At 44.6% G+C, this 22,567-nt stretch overlaps 1 protein-coding gene across 1 annotated transcript in view; it reads left to right on the top strand.

The window, feature by feature from the left end:
• Nucleotides 1-22,231, top strand: part of SYNGR2 (synaptogyrin 2) — a 259,994-nt gene extending 237,763 nt beyond the window's left edge. Inside the window, exon 4 of the mRNA XM_085617484.1 lies at nucleotides 19,143-22,231. Coding sequence (XP_085473610.1) covers nucleotides 19,143-19,340 — 198 coding nt within the window. The 3' untranslated portion in view covers nucleotides 19,341-22,231. The remainder of the gene's footprint in view (nucleotides 1-19,142) is intronic.
• The last annotated feature ends 336 nt before the right edge of the window (nucleotides 22,232-22,567 follow it).

Below are 22,567 nucleotides of genomic sequence, written 5' to 3'. Positions count from 1 at the left end.
ATTCTTAGGAAACATTCCCTTAGAAGATATTTGTAAGGCAGCCACATGGTCTACAACGCACACCTTCACTAAACACTATTGTGTTGACGTGCAAGCAAAGCAACAAGCTTCTGTGGGTCAGGCTGTCCTTTAAAACTTTATTTCAAACGGCTGCAACCGATACAGGTGACCACCGCTAGGGGAGACACTGATATATAGTCTATCCTAAGTGTGTGATCTGCAGTTCATATGCCTCGAACGGAATATGCTACTTACCAGTATGCATCTGTTCTTGGCATGTAGAGCTGCAGAGCCACACATGCCCACCCACCTCCCCGGGACGTGTATCGGTTCAAGCATTGTCTTACTTAGACATCACACATGGACATCTCTTTTCTACAAACTCCATCATTTCCCATCATGGCGAAAAACAATCTAAGGATAGAGTTGATGCCCATGCGCACTGTAGTCCAAGGGAGGAGTCGCCGATCTTGTGACTAAAGACTTCTTCCGAAGACGACAACAACCTGCAAGCATCCGAGCCCAACACCAGATGGCGATCTACTATCCACGACAACAACCTGCAAGCATCCGAGCCCAACACCAGATGGCGATCTACTATCCTAAGTGTGTGGCTCTGCAGCTCTACATGCCAAGAACAGATGCATACTGGTAAGTAGCATATTCCTTTTTTACTGTCTTAACCAAAATATTGATCCTCTAAATGCATCTGTACAAAACATAATTTGTTACCATTTGCATTCACAGCGCCCTGGCCATGCTTATACTTCCATACGTGGCTGCCAATCTAGAAAACAGGCAACACTTAACCTTGTTTAAAGTGCCATTTATTAAAGCTTTCATGGAAGGCCTTAAAGGAGTAATGCCACCCAGAGGCCCACCTGCACCGGCGCGGAATCTCAATATTGTTCTCACAAAACTTATGGGTCCACCTTTTGAACTATTAAACAATTGCCCCCTCCAATTTCTATTGTGGAAGGATGATTTCCAAATTGCTATCTTTTTACTAAGGTATGTCGGTAAGCTCAATGCACAAACCTTTTTTCCAACTACATGGGAATAGGGTGGTTCTTCATACCAACCCAAAATTCTTTCCAAAGGTACTGTCCCCTTTCCACATTAACCAATCTGTTGAACTACCTGTTTTCTTCCCTCAACCAGATTATGTGTCAGAAAGCACTCTTCATACACTAGATGTCAAAAGAGCATTAATGTATCATATTGATAGAACAAAAGGGTTTAGCAAAACAAAACTTGTTGATGCTTTTGCACAGCCTCATAAAGGAAAGGTCATTTCTAAGTTTGGCATTTCTAGATGGATCATTAAATGTATTTTAGACATGCTCTAACAAAGCTTTACAAACTTTGGCTATACCTCCTAGAGCACCCTCAACTTGCATACGAGGGGAGGGGCATCTATGGCCTTCTTGAGCAACTGCCCAATAGTTGACATTTGTAAAGCAGCTACATGGTATACATCACACACTTTCACTGAGCACTATTATGTGGATGTTTTAGCACGCCAACAAACTAATGAGGACAGGTGGTCCTACATGCATTTTCTCAAACATTCGCAACGTCTACTGGTTAGCCGCCGTTTTTGGAGAACACTGTTATACAGTCTGTACAAAGCATGTGTATCAACAGCCACACATGCCTTAAACGGATTGTTACTTACCCTGTAAGCATCTGTTCTTGGCATGTAGTGTTGTAGATTCAGAGTAGGGGGGGGTGGAGGGATGACCCTGATACCTATTTGGCGTCTGCAGCCTGCTCTACTATAGGATGCCGTTTTTAGGGAGATGTTGGCGAATATCGTTGACACCTATTTTACGGAAAACAATGGGATGTTCTCTTCCCCGTTAGTAGAATGGGAGGTCTTCGTGGTTCGTGGGTCCTCTATTGGTGCGGTGGTAAGAGCTAGACAGGAGGTTGGGAAGGAAGTCACTTGACTGCAGAGTAGGTTTGGCCCCCTAAAAAAAAAGGGACCCACGGACACCGAGGCCGTGCTGCAGGAGGCTCAGATCTCCTATGCTGAACTGTTGGAGTGACTACTCCTGATAGATTATAAAGTTTGCACACAGAAAATACATGTAGAGGTGGGTAAGTTGGGCTCCCACGCCCATATTATCCGTTCATGACCCGACCCATGGAGTACTGGGCACCCAGCAGACTCCCATTGGGGTGTTTTGTGACTTCTACGCCCTTCTTATACAGCCTGCCAACCGTGGAACCCGTGAGGGTAGCTGGATTTTTACAGCGTGCGAATCCCTAAGTGCACCCATAGCATCGGGAGTAATAGGTGGGGCTATTAAAGAACTCCAGAAACTAAACACCAGGCTCGGATGGGCTCCCAATCGAATTTGGCTCTATGTACACATCTAAATTAGTGCATTGTTTGGGAAAAAAACTATATAACTTCGTTGGAGGACGGTATGCTTCCTTCTATTAGAGAGGCGGTGGTAACCTCACTGTTGAAATCTGACAGACTGTGGAACTCGCTTCATACAGACTCCTTTTCCCTCCTGAACATCGAATATAAGATTGCGTAGAATTCTTGCCCGCAAATTGCTCTCATTGCTCCCACAGTTAATTCATGATGATCAATGTGGGTTTGTACCCCGACGCAGTACTTCGCTGAATATTTGCCGTATTTTCCATATCATGGCTGCATCCTGTGATTGTTTCCCTTTTGTAGGTTGCATCGCTGGATGTAGGCTAAGCTTCAACACTTGGGGTTTGGATTTGATGCTCACGGGGCAAGCCCATTATGGCATTCCACAGGCATATATGATGGGTCACACTTCTCTATAGAGTTCTAACAGCAAGGGCTAGGACAAGTCCACATATTTTGAATGCATACCGGATTGCACGTGGAACTCGACAGGGTTGCTCCTTGTCACCACTTTTATTTGTCCTGGCACTGGAACCACTAGCACAGCATATCCGGCAAGACTCCGACAGGTAAGGTGTACCACTCTGTGTCCTTATATACAGATGATCCTATACTTCCCAGACCTCCGTGCCGGACTGCAGAACATACCTCATTTGCTGACCTATTTCGGGCACTTTCTGGCCTTCATATCCACATCAACAAACCTTGTGCCTATCACTTTTTTCTTTTTTATAATATTCCACATTTGTAAAGCGCAAACATTCACCCGTAAGGGTCTCTAGGCGCTGGGGGCCATCGGGAAGATTAAGCAAGCTATTGCCCAGAGTCGCATGGGGCTGGGCTAATCTGCCGCCGGCGCCGGGGATCGAACTGTGATCCCCAGATTCCAGAGTCAGTCACCCTGGCCGCGGCGCCACACCTCTTCCTTTGCAGTCCAACCCACAGCCTCGGCATTGCAATTAGGAGACCAGAACCTTCCTGACGCTATTCACACCTTTCACATTCAAATTTACCGGGATATGAAGGTCTTGTTGGAGGGGAACCTTGTGAGGTCGATCAATTCACTCAAACCGCATATCCCCTTTTTGGTCACGCTGCCCCTGTCGGTAGCAGGCCAACTGGCCCTGGTGAAGATGATTATGTTGCAGCGCCTCCTGTATTATTTCGTAAACCTCCTTGTTGTAGTGTTGCCGGTTGAATACATTATCAGAGGAGCTTGCCTGGGGTACCAGGCGCCACAGGGTAAGTCTCACAAAATTGCAACTCCCCACAACTGAGCGTAGTTTGGAGGCCCCCCTAACTTTAAGGCGTATTGCATTGTGGGGCAACTTCAGTGGTTGTCATATTGGCTAGCAGGGCATAATTTGTCGGAAATAGGCTATACACCGGCTTAGGTCGCTTGCCGTCGGCTTCATAGGCTGATATGTCCCAGGGTGACTACTCCGTGACCCTGTCCTCGCCTTCAGGTGGCACTTGCCTACTGGAAGTTGGCGCTGGGATACACTGCGCCCACAATACCTTATGAGTCAAATGTTTCTGCGGGCTTCCAACATCCTCAGGTACTCTTACAATGCGCTGTTTGGGCCCATGGGAGCCAGAGGAGGCTGTGACGGTCGGATCACCGTTTCAAGAGGGTACACTGTTATCACATGCGGGCACACTGGGACCCTGATAAGACCAAACCCAGCACACATGAATTGCTTCTGGCTCTACACACCATGGGGAATGGGTGACATTTTTTCTCCAGTATTAGGGTGTCTTTCATAGATTCACATGCTTGAATATTCCCCGTCGTCGGAGTGGGAGTCCCACGGTAAATAAAATAGCAATATATATATATATATATATATATATAATAAAATATATACATAAGTAATCATATAATTAGCGCATGTAGGTGTAAAACACACATAGTGAACCTATAAGAGAAAAACTCCATAGGAATACAATGGAGAGAGACAAAAGACCTTTGTAGTCTATCTCTGTCATTATGTAAGTCCGAACTCCAGCCAATCAGGCGTCAGCCCCTCTCTAGAACCTTCTCCTCAGAGCTTCTCACCTCAGATTTTCTACCGCACGTCGTGTGACAGGGAGTCTCCCTGAGCTCTGCTCAGTTTTTGTCAGTGAGGATGTCTTCTAGTAAGAAATCTTTGTTTAGACCATGTTCTTCATGTGGAAAACTGCGTTTGTTCTCTGAGGACCCACAGAGTAAGTGTTTTTACTGTTTATATCCTGACCATGAGGTGGCAAAATGTAAGTTTTGTAGAACTTTTTCTACAAAAACTCTAAAGGACAGAGAAGGCCGCCTGCTATTATGGCTACAGAGACTGAAGGACAAGGATAACCCTCTCTCTGATGTGGAAAGTCTCTTTTCTGGTCGTTCTCAACCAGCCACTAAGCGCAGTAGTGTGCAGGAGTTACCATCTCCTTTCCTGAAGAAAAAGAAGCTGGCTTTGCCTCTGACAACTGCCACCTTTGTGGTTTCACCTACTGCTTTGTCGCCTATGGGACACTGTTCTCAGGCTGCTGAGGCGTCTACTTCCCATTCCTCGGGGAAAAATTTGTCAGCCTCGTCGACGATGCTCCCGACGACGAGATCTGCTGTTTCTACCTCGTCGACGGTGACCCCGACGACGACGTCCGCTGCTTCGTCGTCGACGAGCGTTATGTCGACGTTATCCTAGTCGACGATTACCATCACTTCTTCAAGGGCGGTGACTTCTGTTGTGCCCATTACTTCGACGTCGACGAAGAAGGTAAAGGTTCCGTCGACGAAGACTGTGTCGTCGACGAAGACGTCGTCGAGCTCGTCGACGCCCATTCCGTCGGCGAAGAAAAAGAAGATCCCGACGACGACACTGTCGACGGTGGTTCCGTCGACGAAAGCCTTGTCTACGAAGACCTCGACGACGGCTCCGTCGGCAGCGGCTCCGTCGACGGTGGCTCCGTCGACGGCGGCTCCGTCGACGGCGAATCCGATGGCAATTCTGTTGCCACAGACGACGTCGACGATAATTCCGTCGACCATCATTCCGTCGACCATCATTCCTTCGACGACGGCTCCGTCGACGAGTACATCCCCACAGACATTCGTAAGGGTACGAATACGCGGTGTGGCGACTACCCAGAAAACAAGAAGGGAAGGAGTTTCTTGGACACCATTACCTCCTACTGTGGGCTCGGAGAGCCAGGAACATAATATTCCTTTGGGAGTTGCACAGCCTCCCTCACCATTATTCGCTACAGATTCGGATCAGGAATCCGAGGGGTTACCAGAGTCTTTCGGAACAGCACAAAAGTCCATCCGACTTGGTTATTAAGTGCCAGGATGTCAGTAGTGAGGATGAGGATCCGGTATATATACACCAGGCCCCTCCGAAGCATAAAACGGCGACTCTTCCTCTGTCGCTCATTACTAATCTCCAACGCATGTTGGACGACTACAACCAACGGTTCCCTCTATCCCCTCAACGTTCAGAGATTCCGTCAACCCCGGTGATTCCAGCAATTATTCCACCGGTACCTATTGTAAATCCTGCTCCACAGATGCCGCCTGTACCTCCACGACAGGTTCCGGAAAGGGTGTTGCCTCATTATGAGCCTGTAGAGGAAGGCCCTCAGGACCCAGAAGAGGGTGAAATCCCAGATGATGATGGGGATGTAGATGACAATGATGATGATATGGCGGAGTGGGACAATTACCAGGCACAAACACCATCCCCCTCACAGATAGTAACAGGGGATTCACCTCCAGTGGACATAGCCAATTTTCACCAACTGATGGAAAGGGCATCACACCGTTTTAAGTTAACAACGGAGCGCAGGGAGGAAGATTGCTTCCTTTATGATTTCAAGAATCAACCCTACAAACAGACTCATGCTATTCCCATAGTTGAGTTTATTTGGGAAGAAGGCAAGAAATTAATGCAGACACCGAATACCTTGCCAGCTCAGGTGCCTCGATTGGAAAAGAAATATAAGGCACCAATAGGAACCCCAGCATGCCTCACGGGTCAGGCTAAACCTGAGTCGGTCGTTACGCAGGCAGCGCAACGTAAGGCGAAAAATCCGGCATCTTATATCACCTCGCCTCCGGATCGTGACGGACGTCGGATGGATGCCATAGGGCGTAAATTCTCTTCTATGGCCTCTACGGTGGTTAGAGCAGCTAATGCCTTGGCCATCCTGGGACGATATGACAGACAAGTTTGGGCTGATATCTCGGATGTGGTTCAGGAGTTACCAGAGCCATCTAAAGTGGAGGCAATGAAGTTGCTCCAAGAGGGAGAAGCGGCATCGGCGGAAATAATCGATTGTGCAGTGGACATCGCCTGCATGGGTTTCCGTCAGCTTGCCGGAGCGGCTGTTCTGCGTAGGCAAGGATGGTTAAAATCTACATCCTTTCGTCAGGAGGTTCAGTCTATGATCCTAAACATGGCATATGACGGCGAGTCTTTATTTGGGAGCCACGTCGATGAAGCTCTACAGTCCATAAAGAAAGACACTGAAACAGCTAGATCACTAGGAAACCTTCAATTTCAGCGGAGTAATTTTCGTGGTGCACGCGGACGCGGCACCTCCTCAAGTTTTCGAAGAGACAATAAACAATACAAACCTTACAATCAAGGGTCCAACCGTTACTCTTATGGACAGCAACAGCAAACATCACGGCAGCAAACCTCCAAGTCATATAGAGGAAAATCCTCATACAGAGGATCTGCATCAAAGAGACAGTGACTCTTACCGGACAGACAAGGTTGGAGGTCGAATCTCTCTGTTCTTTTCCCAATGGTCCTCCATCTCAAAGGACCGTTGGGTTTTGGACATTGTGAAGAAGGGACACGCCTTAGAGTTCACCAAATTCCCTCCTCCCACTCCACCCTCCGGACCGCCACCAGCTCACATGAAGGAACTGTTGCATCAAGTCCGACTTTTAAGGCAAAAAGGAGCTATAGAACTGGTACCAGTGTCTCAGAAGGGAAAAGGTTTTTATTCCCGGTTCTTTTTGATCACAAAGAAAAACGGAGAGTGGAGGCCCATCCTCGATCTAAGAGCACTAAACAAATATATAAAGAGCCAATCCTTCCGTATGATGACGCTGGTAGACATCTTGCGCTTACTCTTGCAGGAAGATTTTCTGGCGACTATAGATCTCCAGGATGCCTATTTTCATATCCCTATTTTACAGCGGCATCGAAAGTTCCTGCGTTTTCGAGTGGGTCAACACGATTACCAATTCAAAGTGTTACCATTTGGCCTGCGCTCAGCCCCTCGAGTGTTCACGAAGGTACTGGCTCCAGTAATAGCGTATTTGCGCCTCCAGGGAGTGCAAATATTTCCATACCTGGACGATTTTCTCCTGAAATCTCAGTCAAGCACTCACCTGCGACAACACACTCTTCTGTGCCAGAACGTGTTTCGCTCTTTAGGCCTGTCCGTAAATGTGGAAAAATCCCAACTTCATCCGTACCAACAAAGAGATTTCCTGGGCGCAACTCTGGAGACTGTGTCAGCGAAGGCATTCCTCTCCCAGGAGCGTCTCAAAAAGATGCTGCGACTGGTGGCTCTGATCAGATCAAGAGAGTCAGTTTCTGTGAGACTATTAAAATCATTTCTGGGGATGGCGTCCTCATCCATTGCCTTGATCCCTCATTGCCGGCTGAGGACACGTCCTATCCAGGAAGCTCTGGATGCTCAGTGGCGTCAGGTAACGGGATCTTTCCACGACATGATATGTGTCACAGATCAGATAAGGTCAGCACTCGCATGGTGGGCAATTCCAGCCAACTTGACGGAAGGCATGTCCTTTCTGTCGCTGCCACCGGACAGAACACTCACAACAGACGCCTCATTGGAAGGATGGGGCGCTCATTTGGAGGATCTCTCTGTGAAGGGAAGATGGTCCACACATCAAAGATCTTGGCACATCAACAAGTTGGAGCTCATGGCGATTTTTCTGGCTCTAAAATCGTTTCTGCCTTTGCTCCAAGGAGAGTCAGTGCTAATACAGACAGACAACACAACCTGTATGCACTATGTCAACAAACAGGGCGGAACAAAATCCCCAAGTCTCTCCAGGCTAGCTCAAAGAATTTGGGACTGGTCTCTCAGTCATCAGATCTTGCTTACGGCAGTCCACCTGCCAGGAGTATCCAATGTCCTAGCGGATTCCCTGAGCAGGTCCTCCTCGTCGACCCACGAGTGGGAGTTACACCAACCCACTCTAGAGAGGATATTCCAACTATGGGGCCGCCCGCAACTCGACCTCTTTGCCACGCCGGAGAACCGGAAATGCCGAAATTACGCAAGCTGGCATCCCCACAAGCAATCACAAGGGAATGCCCTATTGATAAACTGGTGCAATCTATTTGCGTACGCCTTTCCTCCAATACCCCTCATACCTCGGGTTCTTTGGAAGATGAGGAGACAACCTTGCCACCTGATCCTAATAGCCCCGCGCTGGCCACGGCAAGCGTGGTTCTCAGAACTGCTCCTCCTGTCCCAATGCCAGCCAATCCTCCTGCAACATCGGACGGATCTGCTTACAATGAGCGAAGGGAGAATTTGTCATCCAAATCCCTCCTCACTGAGCTTATCAGCATGGAACCTGAACACCATGAGTTCGCCCACCTAGACATCCCCCAGGATTGTAGGGATATTTTGGCCCAGGCAAGAGCACCTTCTACAATCAGGACGTACAAGTTTAAATGGAAACGATTCTGCCATTGGTGTGCTGCTAACGGAGTTCATCCGATACATTCCACGGCAGAGCAATTGCTACCATTCTTCTTGCACCTAGCCAGTTCTGGACTGTCGCATGCAACCCTAAGGGTTTTTCTAGCAGCCATTTCCCGTTTCCGGCAAGATGGATCAAGTTCCCTTTGTTCCTCAAGAATAATCCGCCAATTCTTTAAGGGCCTATTCCGGAAATTTCCGCCAGTTCGGCGTCCTCCTCCGTTGTGGCACCTCAACGTGGTGTTGGCACAATTGATGAGACCTCCGTTTGAGCCCATTCACAAGGCCGACCTAAAATATCTCACTTGGAAAGTAGCTCTACTTCTGGCACTAACGTCTTCTCGTCGTGTCAGTGACATCCATGCTTTTACCATCAAACCTCCGTTCCTGCAGTTCAAACCGGATGCTGCAGTGTTACGCACCAATCCATCATTTCTACCCAAGGTGCCTACTGACTTTCACATTAATGAGCCAGTAATATTAAAGACCTTTTTTGCCAATCCTCAGACACCTGCAGAACAAAGATTACATTCTTTGGACGTCAAGCGGTGTCTTAAGTTCTACATCAGTAAGACAGCTTCTTTCAGGAAATCCGATCAACTTTTTATAGCATATGGACGCTGTCATAAAGGACGTCAGGTTACTAAACCAACGATTGCACGCTGGATCTCGGCAGCTATTGTCTTTTGTCACCAAAGGGCAAATAAGCCTCTGCAGTCTCCAGTGAGGGCACACTCCACTAGGGCAGTATCATCATCTACTGCCTTATTTGCTGGAGTATCTTTGCAACACATCTGCAGAGCAGCTACGTGGTCGACCAGACACACGTTTACTAAGCACTACTGCTTGGCAACTTTAAGCGAGGAGGATGCTGCAGTGGGACAGGCAGTGCTGCGCAATCTTTTTAAGTAAGGTGAGCCTCTTCCTCCCGCCTCCATATTGTTTCCATATATGTATTTTATGCATTTACAATGTTACAGTTGTTCAATACTGTTTTTTATGCATAAGAAGATTGATAATCTATATATGTTGAATCTATTTTGGCATGGAAACAATGGTGATTGTTACTGCTAGCTATTCTATATTCAAGCATGTGAATCTATGAAAGACACCCTAATACTGGAGAAGAACAATTGTTACTTACCTGTAAACAGGTGGTTCTCCAGTATTGGTGTCTTTCATAGATTCACATGCGACCCTCCCTCCTCCCTTCAGAGGCTCTCTTCTCCTCATGCACTTTACAGTCACTCTTGTGCTACGAAAATCTGAGGTGAGAAGCTCTGAGGAGAAGGTTCTAGAGAGGGGCTGACGCCTGATTGGCTGGAGTTCGGACTTACATAATGACAGAGATAGACTACAAAGGTCTTTTGTCTCTCTCCATTGTATTCCTATGGAGTTTTTCTCTTATAGGTTCACTATGTGTGTTTTACACCTACATGCGCTAATTATATGATTACTTATGTATATATTTTATTATATATATATATATATTGCTATTTTATTTACCGTGAGACTCCCACTCCGACGACGGGGAATATTCAAGCATGTGAATCTATGAAAGACACCAATACTGGAGAACCACCTGTTTACAGGTAAGTAACAATTGTTCATCTGCTGGCTATACCGTAAGCTGCAAGGGCACCTGGCGATATTGCTGATTCCTCTAAAGTAGACTTGTGAAACAGACCTCATTTGTGGAATCCGGGACAAATATTGGACACGTCTACTGGAATATCCCGAAAGAGTATACTGCAACTCCAGATTTAAGTTGATCCACTTTTCTATTTTACAAAGGACGTATTTAACACTACAATCTCGCTAAAATATTCCCTGCCACTTCCTTCGTCTGTCCTTAATGTAAGGCCCCTGAGGGGGATCCTTTACATATATTATGGCTTTGTCCCAGTTTATCTCAATATTGGGTGGGGGTAGCACTGGCCCGATTAGACGTCACAGGACTGGATCAATGGGGCTGCATTGTCTCATTGGCCTCTATCTCCGGCCGTGCGGTTCCAAGGTGACACTGTTATTTGCATATCTGGCCTTATTGCTGGCAAAAAGACTTGTCACGCACAACTGGAAATCCCCCATAGCCCCGAGGTTCGATATATGGCAGAATGAGATGGCCCACTGGGGACTAGTGTAAAGTGATGCTCTTCGTCAAGAGGATTATCGTGGCTTCTGTTTAAAAAAAAAAAAAAGAAAAAACACATCTCCCTGGAGTGGGATACTTTTCCATAGGGTTTTATAATATGGCACCCGACTAGTCACCCAAAGTGCTTTTTCGCAATACCTCTGACGCGTATGCTATTCCGTAGGCTTGCCCCATTTCACCTAGCGAGCCCATTGAAAATGCTTGGGATGATTAACTTTCTTGGATGATGGGGCTGGCTCCCTACTCATAATCACTGTTCATATACAGTATGCCCCTCCACCCTCTCGCATGCAATTCTGACCTCTGTATCCCCTCGTGTTAATCCATACATGGATTTCCTGGATTAGGTGGCTTGGTTATTGGATTTGGAGATGCAGCATTTGTTGTTTAATCTTCACTGTCAATGTCACGATGTAGCCTGTGATATGTGTGCTATTCGGATAGTTGTGTTTTATCCTTTGCTTTTTCACTATTTATCCACTGTCAATTTTCACTGTTCGTGTGACCATAACTTCGGAAATGCAATGAAGTGTGTTAAAAAAAAATGTAAATACATTAAATGTACTGTAAACATTCAGCAGTTAGGAAAACAAAAATGAAGGGCATTTATTGTAATTCAGAAGTTTAATGGAAGCAAATATTGTAATAGGATCAAAACAAATCAAGACACTTGACTTGTTGATGCACAAATGATAAATACTCGCTGAAACCGTTTTCCACACATCATTTGTGTGCAGTATAGTTTTCAGTGCCCATTTCAATAGCAAATGTGCTGACTGAAAATGAAAGTGCACTTATTCGCCTACCTCATGTCCTACAAAGGTGGGTGGGCCTCAAAGTTTGTCGTTTTAAAAATTGTGTTGTGGTTCTAAAAGTTTGGGAAGCACTGCACTAGAGACCATTACCAAACAAACTCTTTCTTTTGCAGGCTGGAAACAAAAATGGCAAAATGACTTATCCAATACAGTGTAAAAAGAATGTGCTGTCCAAGAATTGGTTTAATAAAGTTGCATTCCCTTTTCCTAGAACTCCTCTTTTTCTAAATGGGAGTACGCATGATCAGGGAACCATGGATGACAATGTTACTTACAAAGAGAACTGACATGGGCAACACTAACACGTCTCATTTCCGAATTGGTAATACTGAGATAATGAGCAGTATTTCCTCCAGAGCCCATTTTACTTAACGAAGCGGTTGTTTGCTCCTATAATCCTAGAACTTGGATTCATTAAATTTAATACAAAGATTTTGGGTGTCCTACTGGAAGCAAGTAGTCTTACTAGATTGTTAAACCACAAAATGTGTTTGTGTGAGGTCCTTACTAGTACATCTTTCACCTCTACAAACTAACCTAGAACTATGCAAATAATCTTTCCATTTAGTAAACCTGGGTTTAGCAAATGTATGAACGTATGTTAGGTGTTATGAGCACCTTACACGTGAAACAGAAAACCTATTCTCCAGTATTGGGGTGTCTTTCATAGATTCACATGCTTGAATATTCCCCGTCGTCGAAGTGGGAGTCCCACGGTATATAACATAGCAATGAAGTAATAACATAAGCCCATATATGCATGTAAGAAAGTAAAACCATAGAGTTTTTATAGCTAGACAACTTGTCACTTCTATAACATATTACTGTCATTATGTTTTAGTCCAAATTCCAGCCAATCAGGCGTCAGCACCCTCTTAGAATGTTCTCCTCAGAGGCTCAGGCCCTCAGATTTTCTTCCGCACGTCGTGTGAATGGAGTCTCCCTGAGCTAAACTCATTTTTGTTCTCATTTCTTCTCAAAGTTCGATTTAAAAAGTGACAGGGTTCCTTGTGGAACCTGTGGTAAAAAGACTTCATTCTGAAGACCCTCATAAAAAGTGCATCTATTGCCTATATCCTGAACATCAGGTAAAGGATTGTAAAATATGTAGAACCTTCTCTCAGAAGACTCTAAAGGAACCGAGAATGGCGTCTCCTTCTGTGGCTACAGAAGTTGAAGACTTCCGAGAATCCTCTCTCAGATGTGGAAAGTGTGTCATCAGTCAAGACTTCTTCATCCTTGAAGAGAACCAGTGAGTATCAAAAGGTTTCTCCAAAACCTAAGGTGGTGAAGAAACATCATGTGGATAAGCCCACTATCCAACCTTCAACTTCAAAAGGGGTGATTTCTTCCCCAGAGTCTTTCTGCACCTTCTAGGCCCCGAGATCTGATTCTCCGGCGTCAAAGACTCCATCTGCGCAGTTTTTACCTCAGAAACTGCTTATCTTGTCGACTAACTCATCGTCGCTTCCTCCGTCGACAAGAGCTGCTGTCGTCGTGTCTACGTCGACGACTTCTACATCTGTGTCTATGATCCTGTCGTCTGCATCTTCACCGTCGATGTTTGTATCCATTAAGATAAGACCTATTTTGTCTATGGTGCCTTTGACTTCATCGACGACTACAAGCAAACATAAGAAAAAGCATTCGTCGATGGTGGCTCCGTCGTCGACGGTGGCTTCATAGTAGACGGTATCTCAACAACGACGTTTATTATCGACGGAGACTGCTACAACTGCATCCATGGATCTGGTACCATTGAAGGCTTCAAGCTCTTTGCTTCAACGGCGACATTCCTCTTTGGATACCCTAATGCCAATTCAAACTCTTTCTCAACCTCCAGCTGAATTATTTTCTTCTGACGATCAGGAATCTGAGGATGACGACAGATTTCGGGCTGCTCGCAGTCCTTCTGAACTTCTTATAAAATGTCAGGACTCTGATGATGACCTACAAGAAGAGGATTTTTCTACTTGTAACACAGCCTGCGCCAGAACTTCCTGTGGCACAGATACCTTTAACTCTTATTTCCAACCTCCAGTTCATGTTGGATGATTACAACCGCCGTTTCCCATGTTCAGTACAGGATCTCCAACGCCGCAAGCGCCTCTACACCCTCTTCCTACTACAGAATCAGTTGCCACACCTTCTACGTCGGCAACCAGAATTCAACATCACGATGTTCCTCAAGTTATAGAGGAGGACAATGACGACGATAATGATGATGAAGGTGACAGGGAAAAAGGTGAATCATTGTTTGGCCAACATATCGACGATGCACTTCAAACAATAAAGGACACTGACACTGCCCGTGCTCTCGGAACTCTACAGTTTAAAAAGCAGCCTTTTCGAGGCGCAAGAGGACGTGGCTCTTCTTCCTTTCGAGGAAACTCCAATCAATATAGACAAGGACAACAACGCTACTCCTCCCAGAATCAGCAATCGTATAGACAACAGCATTCTTCGTCCTACAGACAATAGAGGTAAATCCTCTTACAGAGGAAAGGATTCCTCTAAAAAACAATGGCTTTCACCATTCATTGTCCCAGATTCCTCCCGCTTTTTCAAGGGTTGGAGGTCGAATCTCCCACTTCTACTCCAAATGGTCACTGATTACTACCGATCAATGGGTTCTGGACATTGTGCGCAGGGGACACACATTGGAATTTGTAAAGATTCCTCCCAATTCTCCACCAAAAGGTCCCCCTCCTGCTCACCTAAAGGAACTTTTAAATCAACTCACAATTTTATTAAGAAAGGGTGCGATCGAAGTGGTACCAAAACTACAGAAGGGCAGAGTATTTTATTCAAGGTTCTTCCTCATACAGAAAAAGTCGGGAGAATGGCGCCCCATCCTGGACCTACGTGCCCTGAACAAATACATCAAAAAATAAACTTTTCGCATGTTGTCCCTTCAGGAGGTACTTCCTTTTCTATCCCAAGGAGAGTATATGACAACTTTGGATCTTCAAGTTATTTATTTTCATCTTCCCGTTCTGCCGAGGCACAGAAAATTTCTCAGATTCAGAGTGGCCGGAAAAGACTTTCAATTCAAAGTTCTTGCATTCGGCCTTCGTTCCGCTCCCCGAGTGTTTACAAAAGTCCTTGCACCGGTGGCAGCTTACCTTCGCCTACAAGGAGTGCAAATCTTTCCATACTTAGACGACTTACTGTTGAAGGCACGGTCTTTCGAACAGGCATCCAAGCTCTGCAGGTCCTTCTTCCAATCCCTGGGCCTTGCATTCAACATGGACAAGTCTCAATTTCTCCCTACTCAAAACAGACTGTTCTTGAGAGCCATCCTAGACACCAATTTAGCAAAAGCTTTTGTGTCGCACGAAAGAAGTCAACGACTTCGCAATCTAGCAGCCTCCATCCGTCTAAAAGAGTCAGTTTCTGTCCGACAGTCGATCTTTCCTAGGGATGTTGTCCTCCTGCATTCCTCTAGCCCCTCACTGCCACCTAAAAATGAGACCTATCCAGGAGGAATTGGACAGACAATTGGCTCAAGTCTCAGGATCCTTCAACGATATAGTCAAGGTCACATCTCGAATGAAAAGAACTCTATTGTGGTGGACTCTCGAGGAAAATGTCTCTTCAGGTCGTCCATTCCTGGTGGACACTCCAAATTGAACTCTCATGACAGACACATCTCTCGAGGGTTGGGGCGCGCATTTGCAGGGATTAACTGTAAAAGGAAAGCGGAACATTCAACAAAAGACCTGACACATCAACCTGCTGGAGTTACTGGCCATTTTTCTGGCTCTGAAAGCTTTTTGCAGCATCATACAAGGAGCCTCGGTGTTAATCCGGACGGACAACACCACGTGCATGCACTACATCAACATACAAGTGGGCACAAGGTCCATCTTGCTGTCCCTTCAGGCTCAACAAATTTGGGATTGGGCGATTCAACATCACATCGTCCTCACAGCAGTGCATGTTCCGGGAGCGTTGAACAATCTTTCGGATTACCTGAGCAGGTCATCCACGACCAATCACGAGTGGAAATTACATCAACCCACTCTGGATCAAATTTTTCGATTATGGGGTCCCCCAAATCTGGATCTGTTCGCAACACATCTGAACCGCAAATGCCTGTTCTACGCAAGATGGCTTCCCCAACCAAAGTCAAGCGGGAATGCTTTTTTGATGAACTGGTCAAAAATATATGCCTACGCTTTTCCACCGATACCTCTAGTCCCCAAAGTTCTGTGAAAAATGAGGAAGGAACCCTGTCACATTATTGTAATAGCCCCCCGGTGGCCTCGACAAATCTGGTTTACGGAACTCCTTCTCCTGTCACAGTGCGACCTGATCATTCTTCGCCCTCTTCCGAATCTTCTGACCATGGAACACGGGCAAATTTGTCATCCCGATCCAGCATCTCTACGTTTAGCGGCTTGGAACCTGAGCACTATGAATTTTGTAAATGTGGACATTGCTTTAGACTGTAGAGAGGTCTTGGCTAAGGCTAGAGCAGCTTCAACTGTGAAAACATATAAACTCAAATGGAAAAGATTCTGTCTATGGTGCAATGAAGCTCAAGTACATCCTATTCATTCCAAGCCAGAACAACTCTTGCCTTTCTTTTTACACCTGGCAAAATCAGGCCTCTCGTACTCTACCCTTAAAGTTTTTCTAGCAGCAATCTCACGGTTTCGTCAAAATGGCTCCAACTCTCTTTACTCTTAAGGAGTAATTCAACAATTTTTCAGGGGTCTTTTTCGAATATTTCCACCAATTCGTCGACCACCTCCTACTTGGCATTTGAACATTGTGTTAGCACAGCTCATGAAACCCCTGTTTGAGCCAATCCATAAAGTCTATCTCAAATACATTACTTGGAAGACTTCTCTACTTCTGGCTCTCACTTCCTCTCGCAGAGTCAGTGAATTACAGGCGTTTGCTACTAAACCTCCTTCTTCAATTTACCAAGGACTCTGTCTTGCTCCGCACCAATCCGGCCTTTATCCCCAAGGTGCCATCGGATTTCCACCTCAATGAACCAGTTGTTTTAAAAACGTTTTTCCCTAATCCTCAAACTCCTGCAGAGAAGACACTTAATTCTTTAGATGTCAAGAGATGTCTGAAATTTTACCTTAAAAAAACTGCAACTATTCGTAAGAATGACCAACTTTTTGTGGCCTACGGACGGATGTGAAAGGGACATCCGGTCACCAAACAAACAATTGCACGCTGGATATCTACTGCAATTGCCTTTTGTCATCAACAAGCTGAAAAACCACTTACAGCAACTGTTCGAGCACATTCTACCAGAAAGGTTTCCTCTTCCACTGCGCTATTTGCTGGGGTGCCTCTTCAACACCTCTGCAGAGCTGCAACATGGTCCAGCAGACACACCTTTACAAGACATTACTGTCTGGATGCTGCTGACAACACTGACACAGCTGTGGGACAAGCAGTCCTTTGTAATCTTTTTAAATAAGGTGAGCCTCTGATGCTTCCCTCCTCCTGTATACAAGGTACTTTTGTTGATTATGTATATGTGTTTGTGTGCGTTTATATGTATGTATGTGTGTGTATATATATGTATATATATATATATATATGTCTTTTCAAACTGGGTATTGTGGTTACATTGATTCTTATGTACCTTGTATTGTTCTGATACCACTGCTCACTACTATTATTCAAGCATGTGAATCTATGAAAGACACCAATACTGGAGAACCACAGTTTACAGGTAAGTAACTTTTGTTCTTTTGTTACTTATTACAATAGTTATTAGGCCCTTCAGAGAATGCACTAAGAGTGATGGTGTCAGGGAGGCATCCCCCATCAATGTAGTTTGTAAACGTTGTTCTGACTGCTACCACCGGAGTCAATGAGTTTCATGGGCTTGCAACCCAATATCATTTGATAGATTCCTTGAAACCAAGTTATTTTTAGGTCTTTGCTGAATTTTTGCCTAATGTGCTTACATTGTTTGTCTGTTTATCATTCAATAGAGTTACCAGTATTTTTTTGTAAATCTTTGTTTATCAACAGAGGCTAGCGTTGCAAATACATAATTAAACAGTACTGGGGCAAAATATATGCAAGAAATATATATTGGTTTCTGTTCAAGTTCTCACCCACCTATAATATAAAAAAAGGCCATCCATTTTACAAAAAAAAATCTCTTTACTCTGTTCTGCATTGCTCCCAATCACCAGCAATAGGCCTTCTAAAACGTTGCTTTGTTTGATATCAGTTTTGACTTCGAGGCAGATTATGACATCATTCACTTGATGGCTTCTTGAGGGGAAGAACAGTGCTGTGAGGCTGATACATAGCATGATGTATATCTACCCCAAAATGAATGCTGCAAAAGAAAAGCATTGCATGTAACAGCCATTTTGCTGCTTGAATGAATGAAATCATATTTGCATACTGCTCATAAAAGAAACCAACCACCTCTTAGATGGTAGGCAGCTTATCACCTGTACCATAACACTGCCTCAGTATTCACACCATATGCAAGGAAGTGTTTAAAAAAGGTTTAACGTTAGGAACAAGTTCCTAAGGATCAGATGATCTTTTTACAGAATTGCTTACATTCATAACTATGAAGATCAACATACACCCCTCCAATCGTCCTTGGGAGGAGAAGTGGTTTGAAGATCCCCAGACAGAGGTGTTAGTGTTACTGTGTATATATTGCCATACACCTCGCGTCATACAATTAAAAGAGAAATGTTAAGCTTACTAGCATGGTGACCTTAGAGTCTGTGTCCTCGTGAGTCACACTATAACCACCAATGTCCACTTAATAAAAGCAAAGTGATGTTCTTCGTCCTGCCACTAAATGGCAGGGATATGAACAGCATGTGAATCAATAATTACAAGTTTCAAAACCTCTGTTATCAGGTAAATATTGTTTGCCTTATGTTGCCTTCTGGTTTAAGGAATAGTGGTTTGCGAGATAGATGAGTCTCTGTAATATGCAAAGTTGTGGGAGGAACTGTGCCTTTGAGAACACATCTGATGGTGGACATGCTGCCAATATTAACTGTCATCTTGTGTTCTTCCCTCCTAGACCATGCTTTCAATCTTTGCCTACAAGAGATACAAAATGGGAGTGGATGACTTCACCCAAAGTTATGCTGACCCCACCCAGGACTCAACAATTCCCCCGTACTCCAGTTACCCCAATGTTGGGGGTGGCAGCTACCAGCAACCCCCTTTCAGCAACAACCCGGACCCTGCAGACGGGTACCAGCCACCAACATATTAGCAATCTATCTGCCATAAACTGGAGCACGAGTTGCTTGCAGGCCTTTGTGTGGGATGGCCAGGAAACAGATCAGGGTCAAGCTGGCAAAGTTGCACATGCCCACTCTTACATTTAGCATGTCTGGTGCTTAATTTGCCGCTCAAAGTGAATGGGAGCATCTTGGTGTCCATATTATTTTTTCTATTCACTTTGTATGAAGGTTTTAGGAAAGAATTCTAATCCTCGGTCAGTGATGGGCTGGATGCTGTGGGTGTTTGAGGTAGGAACTATTACTGCCCTCCATTAGTTTTTACCTTGTGTCTCACATGTAACATGTTTATTATAACAGCTATCTTGTTCCCTGCTCTCACCCCTATACAACATGTTTCTCTTACCCAGACAGCAGTTTGTTAATGTGGACCATCAGCCTTTTATCCACTCCAAAGCTCTTTGACAAGATCAGACAGTTTAAGTTTTTTACATCAAGTTACTAACTTGTAATCTCCTTTCACCTAGGGGGTTAAGGTTAATATGCATGTGGGCAGCAGCCTGTTACCTCCCCGCACAACTAAAACACACCTTATTATTTAACATAATTGAACCCTTATTCCTAGTAATCGCCCGATTTTTCATATTTTGATATGTGGAATATACAAGAGCATTGATTTGCTTTTTGGGTTCATTGTCCTGCACATAACACTGGTCATTATGCCTCATTTGTTCTGTATAGCTTTTTATTTGTTTTCTGGGATTTAGCGTATGCAAAGAACCCTGGTAGTAGTGGTAGAATAGTAAGAAAGGGGAATGTCAGATGTGAAAAAGCCACTTTTTAATGTAAATGTTTGTATGTTATATAGCGTACCATGGGTACTAAATCTGGGTGTGGGGATGAGAATATTGCAGGCGTTTACATGATTCAAGAAATTATATCTGTTTTGTTTCTCATTTAATGATTATTTTATTCGAGAATATTTTATGTTGATACTGTAACCATTTGAAGGCACTTGCTTAGACATAGATAGGAGTCACAATTGTCAATAGAGGAGTTTAAAAAGACAGTAATTTTTTTTTAATGTTTATTTGTTTTCATGTTTTAGCCACTCTTCCTGTTGCGATGCAGGAAGTACAGCTTGTCATGTATAAATTGTTCTTTGTGTCATCTTAAAAGTGGCACCTGCAGCACGTCTGAGCTGCTTCATATAGGCTTTAACATGGCAGACTAGTGGTTGAAGCCCTGAAATATTCCAATTCAATTTTTGTGGCCTGAGTAATCTGTGCAGACCACACTGTGACAGGACCCTAACGGAGCTGACATAGTTGTTCTTAATTTGCACTAGCTGTATTCTAGCACTTGTCCTTAATGAAATGGTCTAGTAAGTTTAGAATCGCAACTTAAATCAATAAGGACTGCTCGCATTTGCACACACACATCTGTTCTTGGCATTTAAAGCACTCCGGCCAACCAGGGTGACTGAGGTTAAAATGATGGATCTGAAGGTGCCAGTCTTATCTTTCTTAGACTGAAGATTGCACCGCTGTGCATATATACCAACTTACCATTAACACTTGCCAGGCCTTGGCCTGTAAAAAGCAAACTCGTGCCTTGCAAAGGTATGTACAACCGGCGTTTCACTGTAGCCATTTGCTTGTAGTGTTAAACCCGCACTAGTGGTGTATGGGAGCTTCCTGATAAATGTTGTGCTGCTTCCACCTGGAATGTGCTGGTAAAACACTTGCTCTCATGATTAGCAAGATTCTCAATTAGAGCCCAATTAATAGAGTTGAAGTCCGGCTATGTGCTCTTGAACGTGGCGTGTACTCTGGGTCTGATAGTAGCACGTTCGTGCAGGTGTGCGCCATTGATGGGAAGACCATAATCGCGGATGCTGTGCCAGTGCATTTTCTTTATAAGTTTGACTCTGTTTTTCTGAGAGGCAAAGAACATGTAGTTTTGTGCTGTGTGAGGCTGTAAATAGGCAATAGAAAACAATGCTGTCAACGCCTGTATGACTTAAAAATATCTAAAAAAAAAAAAAAAAGCACAAACGCCGTCCAAAGGCTAAAAGATTCGTGCAGCTGAAAATTGGTACATTAACCACTGTTAACACGGAGGATGGAGCTTTCCCATTGTCTTAGGTGATTTTCTCCTAACACCAAAGTGCCAATATCTTTTATCTCCTCCAACGTGTTCTTTAACGTTCATCTGAGATGTCATTCACTGGTAAAGCACGTGCGCTCGCTCATGAGTAGCAAGATTCTCAATAAGAGTCCAATTATTTTTTAAGTCCGGCTACGTCCTCTGGAACATGGCATGAAGCCCAGTGTTAGTGGCACGTGCTTGTGCAGGTTTCTGTCACTGATGGGATGGCGAAGATAGTTGATGCTGTGCCTATTGCCTTTCATTTGTTTGACCCTCCGATCTGCTGAGGGACACGGTAAATGTACTTTAGTTTTGTCTGAGGGGGTAAATAGGCGATATAAAGCAGTGCTGTAAAAACATCTGAGTGACAGTTAAAAATATCTAGAGGTGCACAAAGCCCATTCACATGCTGGAAGATTCATGTGGCTGAAAATTGGTACATTAATGACTGTTTGTAATGAGGATGGGGCCATTCTCTCGTGTGTGGCTTCCCCCCCCCCCCCCAACACCAAAGTGCCAATGTCTTTTACATCCTCCAAAGTGCCCTTTATAGATTTTAGCTGATACTGCACCCTTTGCCTTTTCTTAAGAAGTATCTCACCAACAGTTTTTTTGCATGAAGTTGTACATGACTTTTATTTTGGGTGGGGGTCTTAAAGTGCCTTTACAGAGGAGGAGGTACTCCTCAGCTTCAGTTTGATACTTTGTGCCAATTAACTTATCTTGCTTTTGATGCACTGTCTATGATTTAATAAAATTGATTTTCACTTTGGTCCTTTTCTTGAGTGAGTTTGTGCTTAATGTATCAGAATCTGAGATTGAGCGACTGGTTGTACTGTCTTGCTTTTTAGCTCCCGGAGTATATAGTTTGATTGCAAATCCTCCTATGTGTCTTAAGTTTCATGTTGAAAGGAATTTGGTCCTTTCCAGGTGCAAGATACATTTTAACATCAAAACTGTGCATGGGGGGCAAATATCACATACTAATGCAAATGAATATCTAACTGAAAAAGCTTACTGTTAGAGGTGGGCCACTATGGACTTGAACCATATACTTGTCTCTGGCTCAACCCAAGGTCCTTTTAGTCTCTCGAGCCCTGATATAGGG

Source organism: Triturus cristatus, chromosome 7, assembly GCF_964204655.1.
Source record: "Triturus cristatus chromosome 7, aTriCri1.1, whole genome shotgun sequence".
In the NCBI taxonomy this organism is placed as follows: Eukaryota; Metazoa; Chordata; class Amphibia; order Caudata; family Salamandridae; genus Triturus; species Triturus cristatus.
This window is presented reverse-complemented; position numbering and strand designations above follow the sequence as displayed.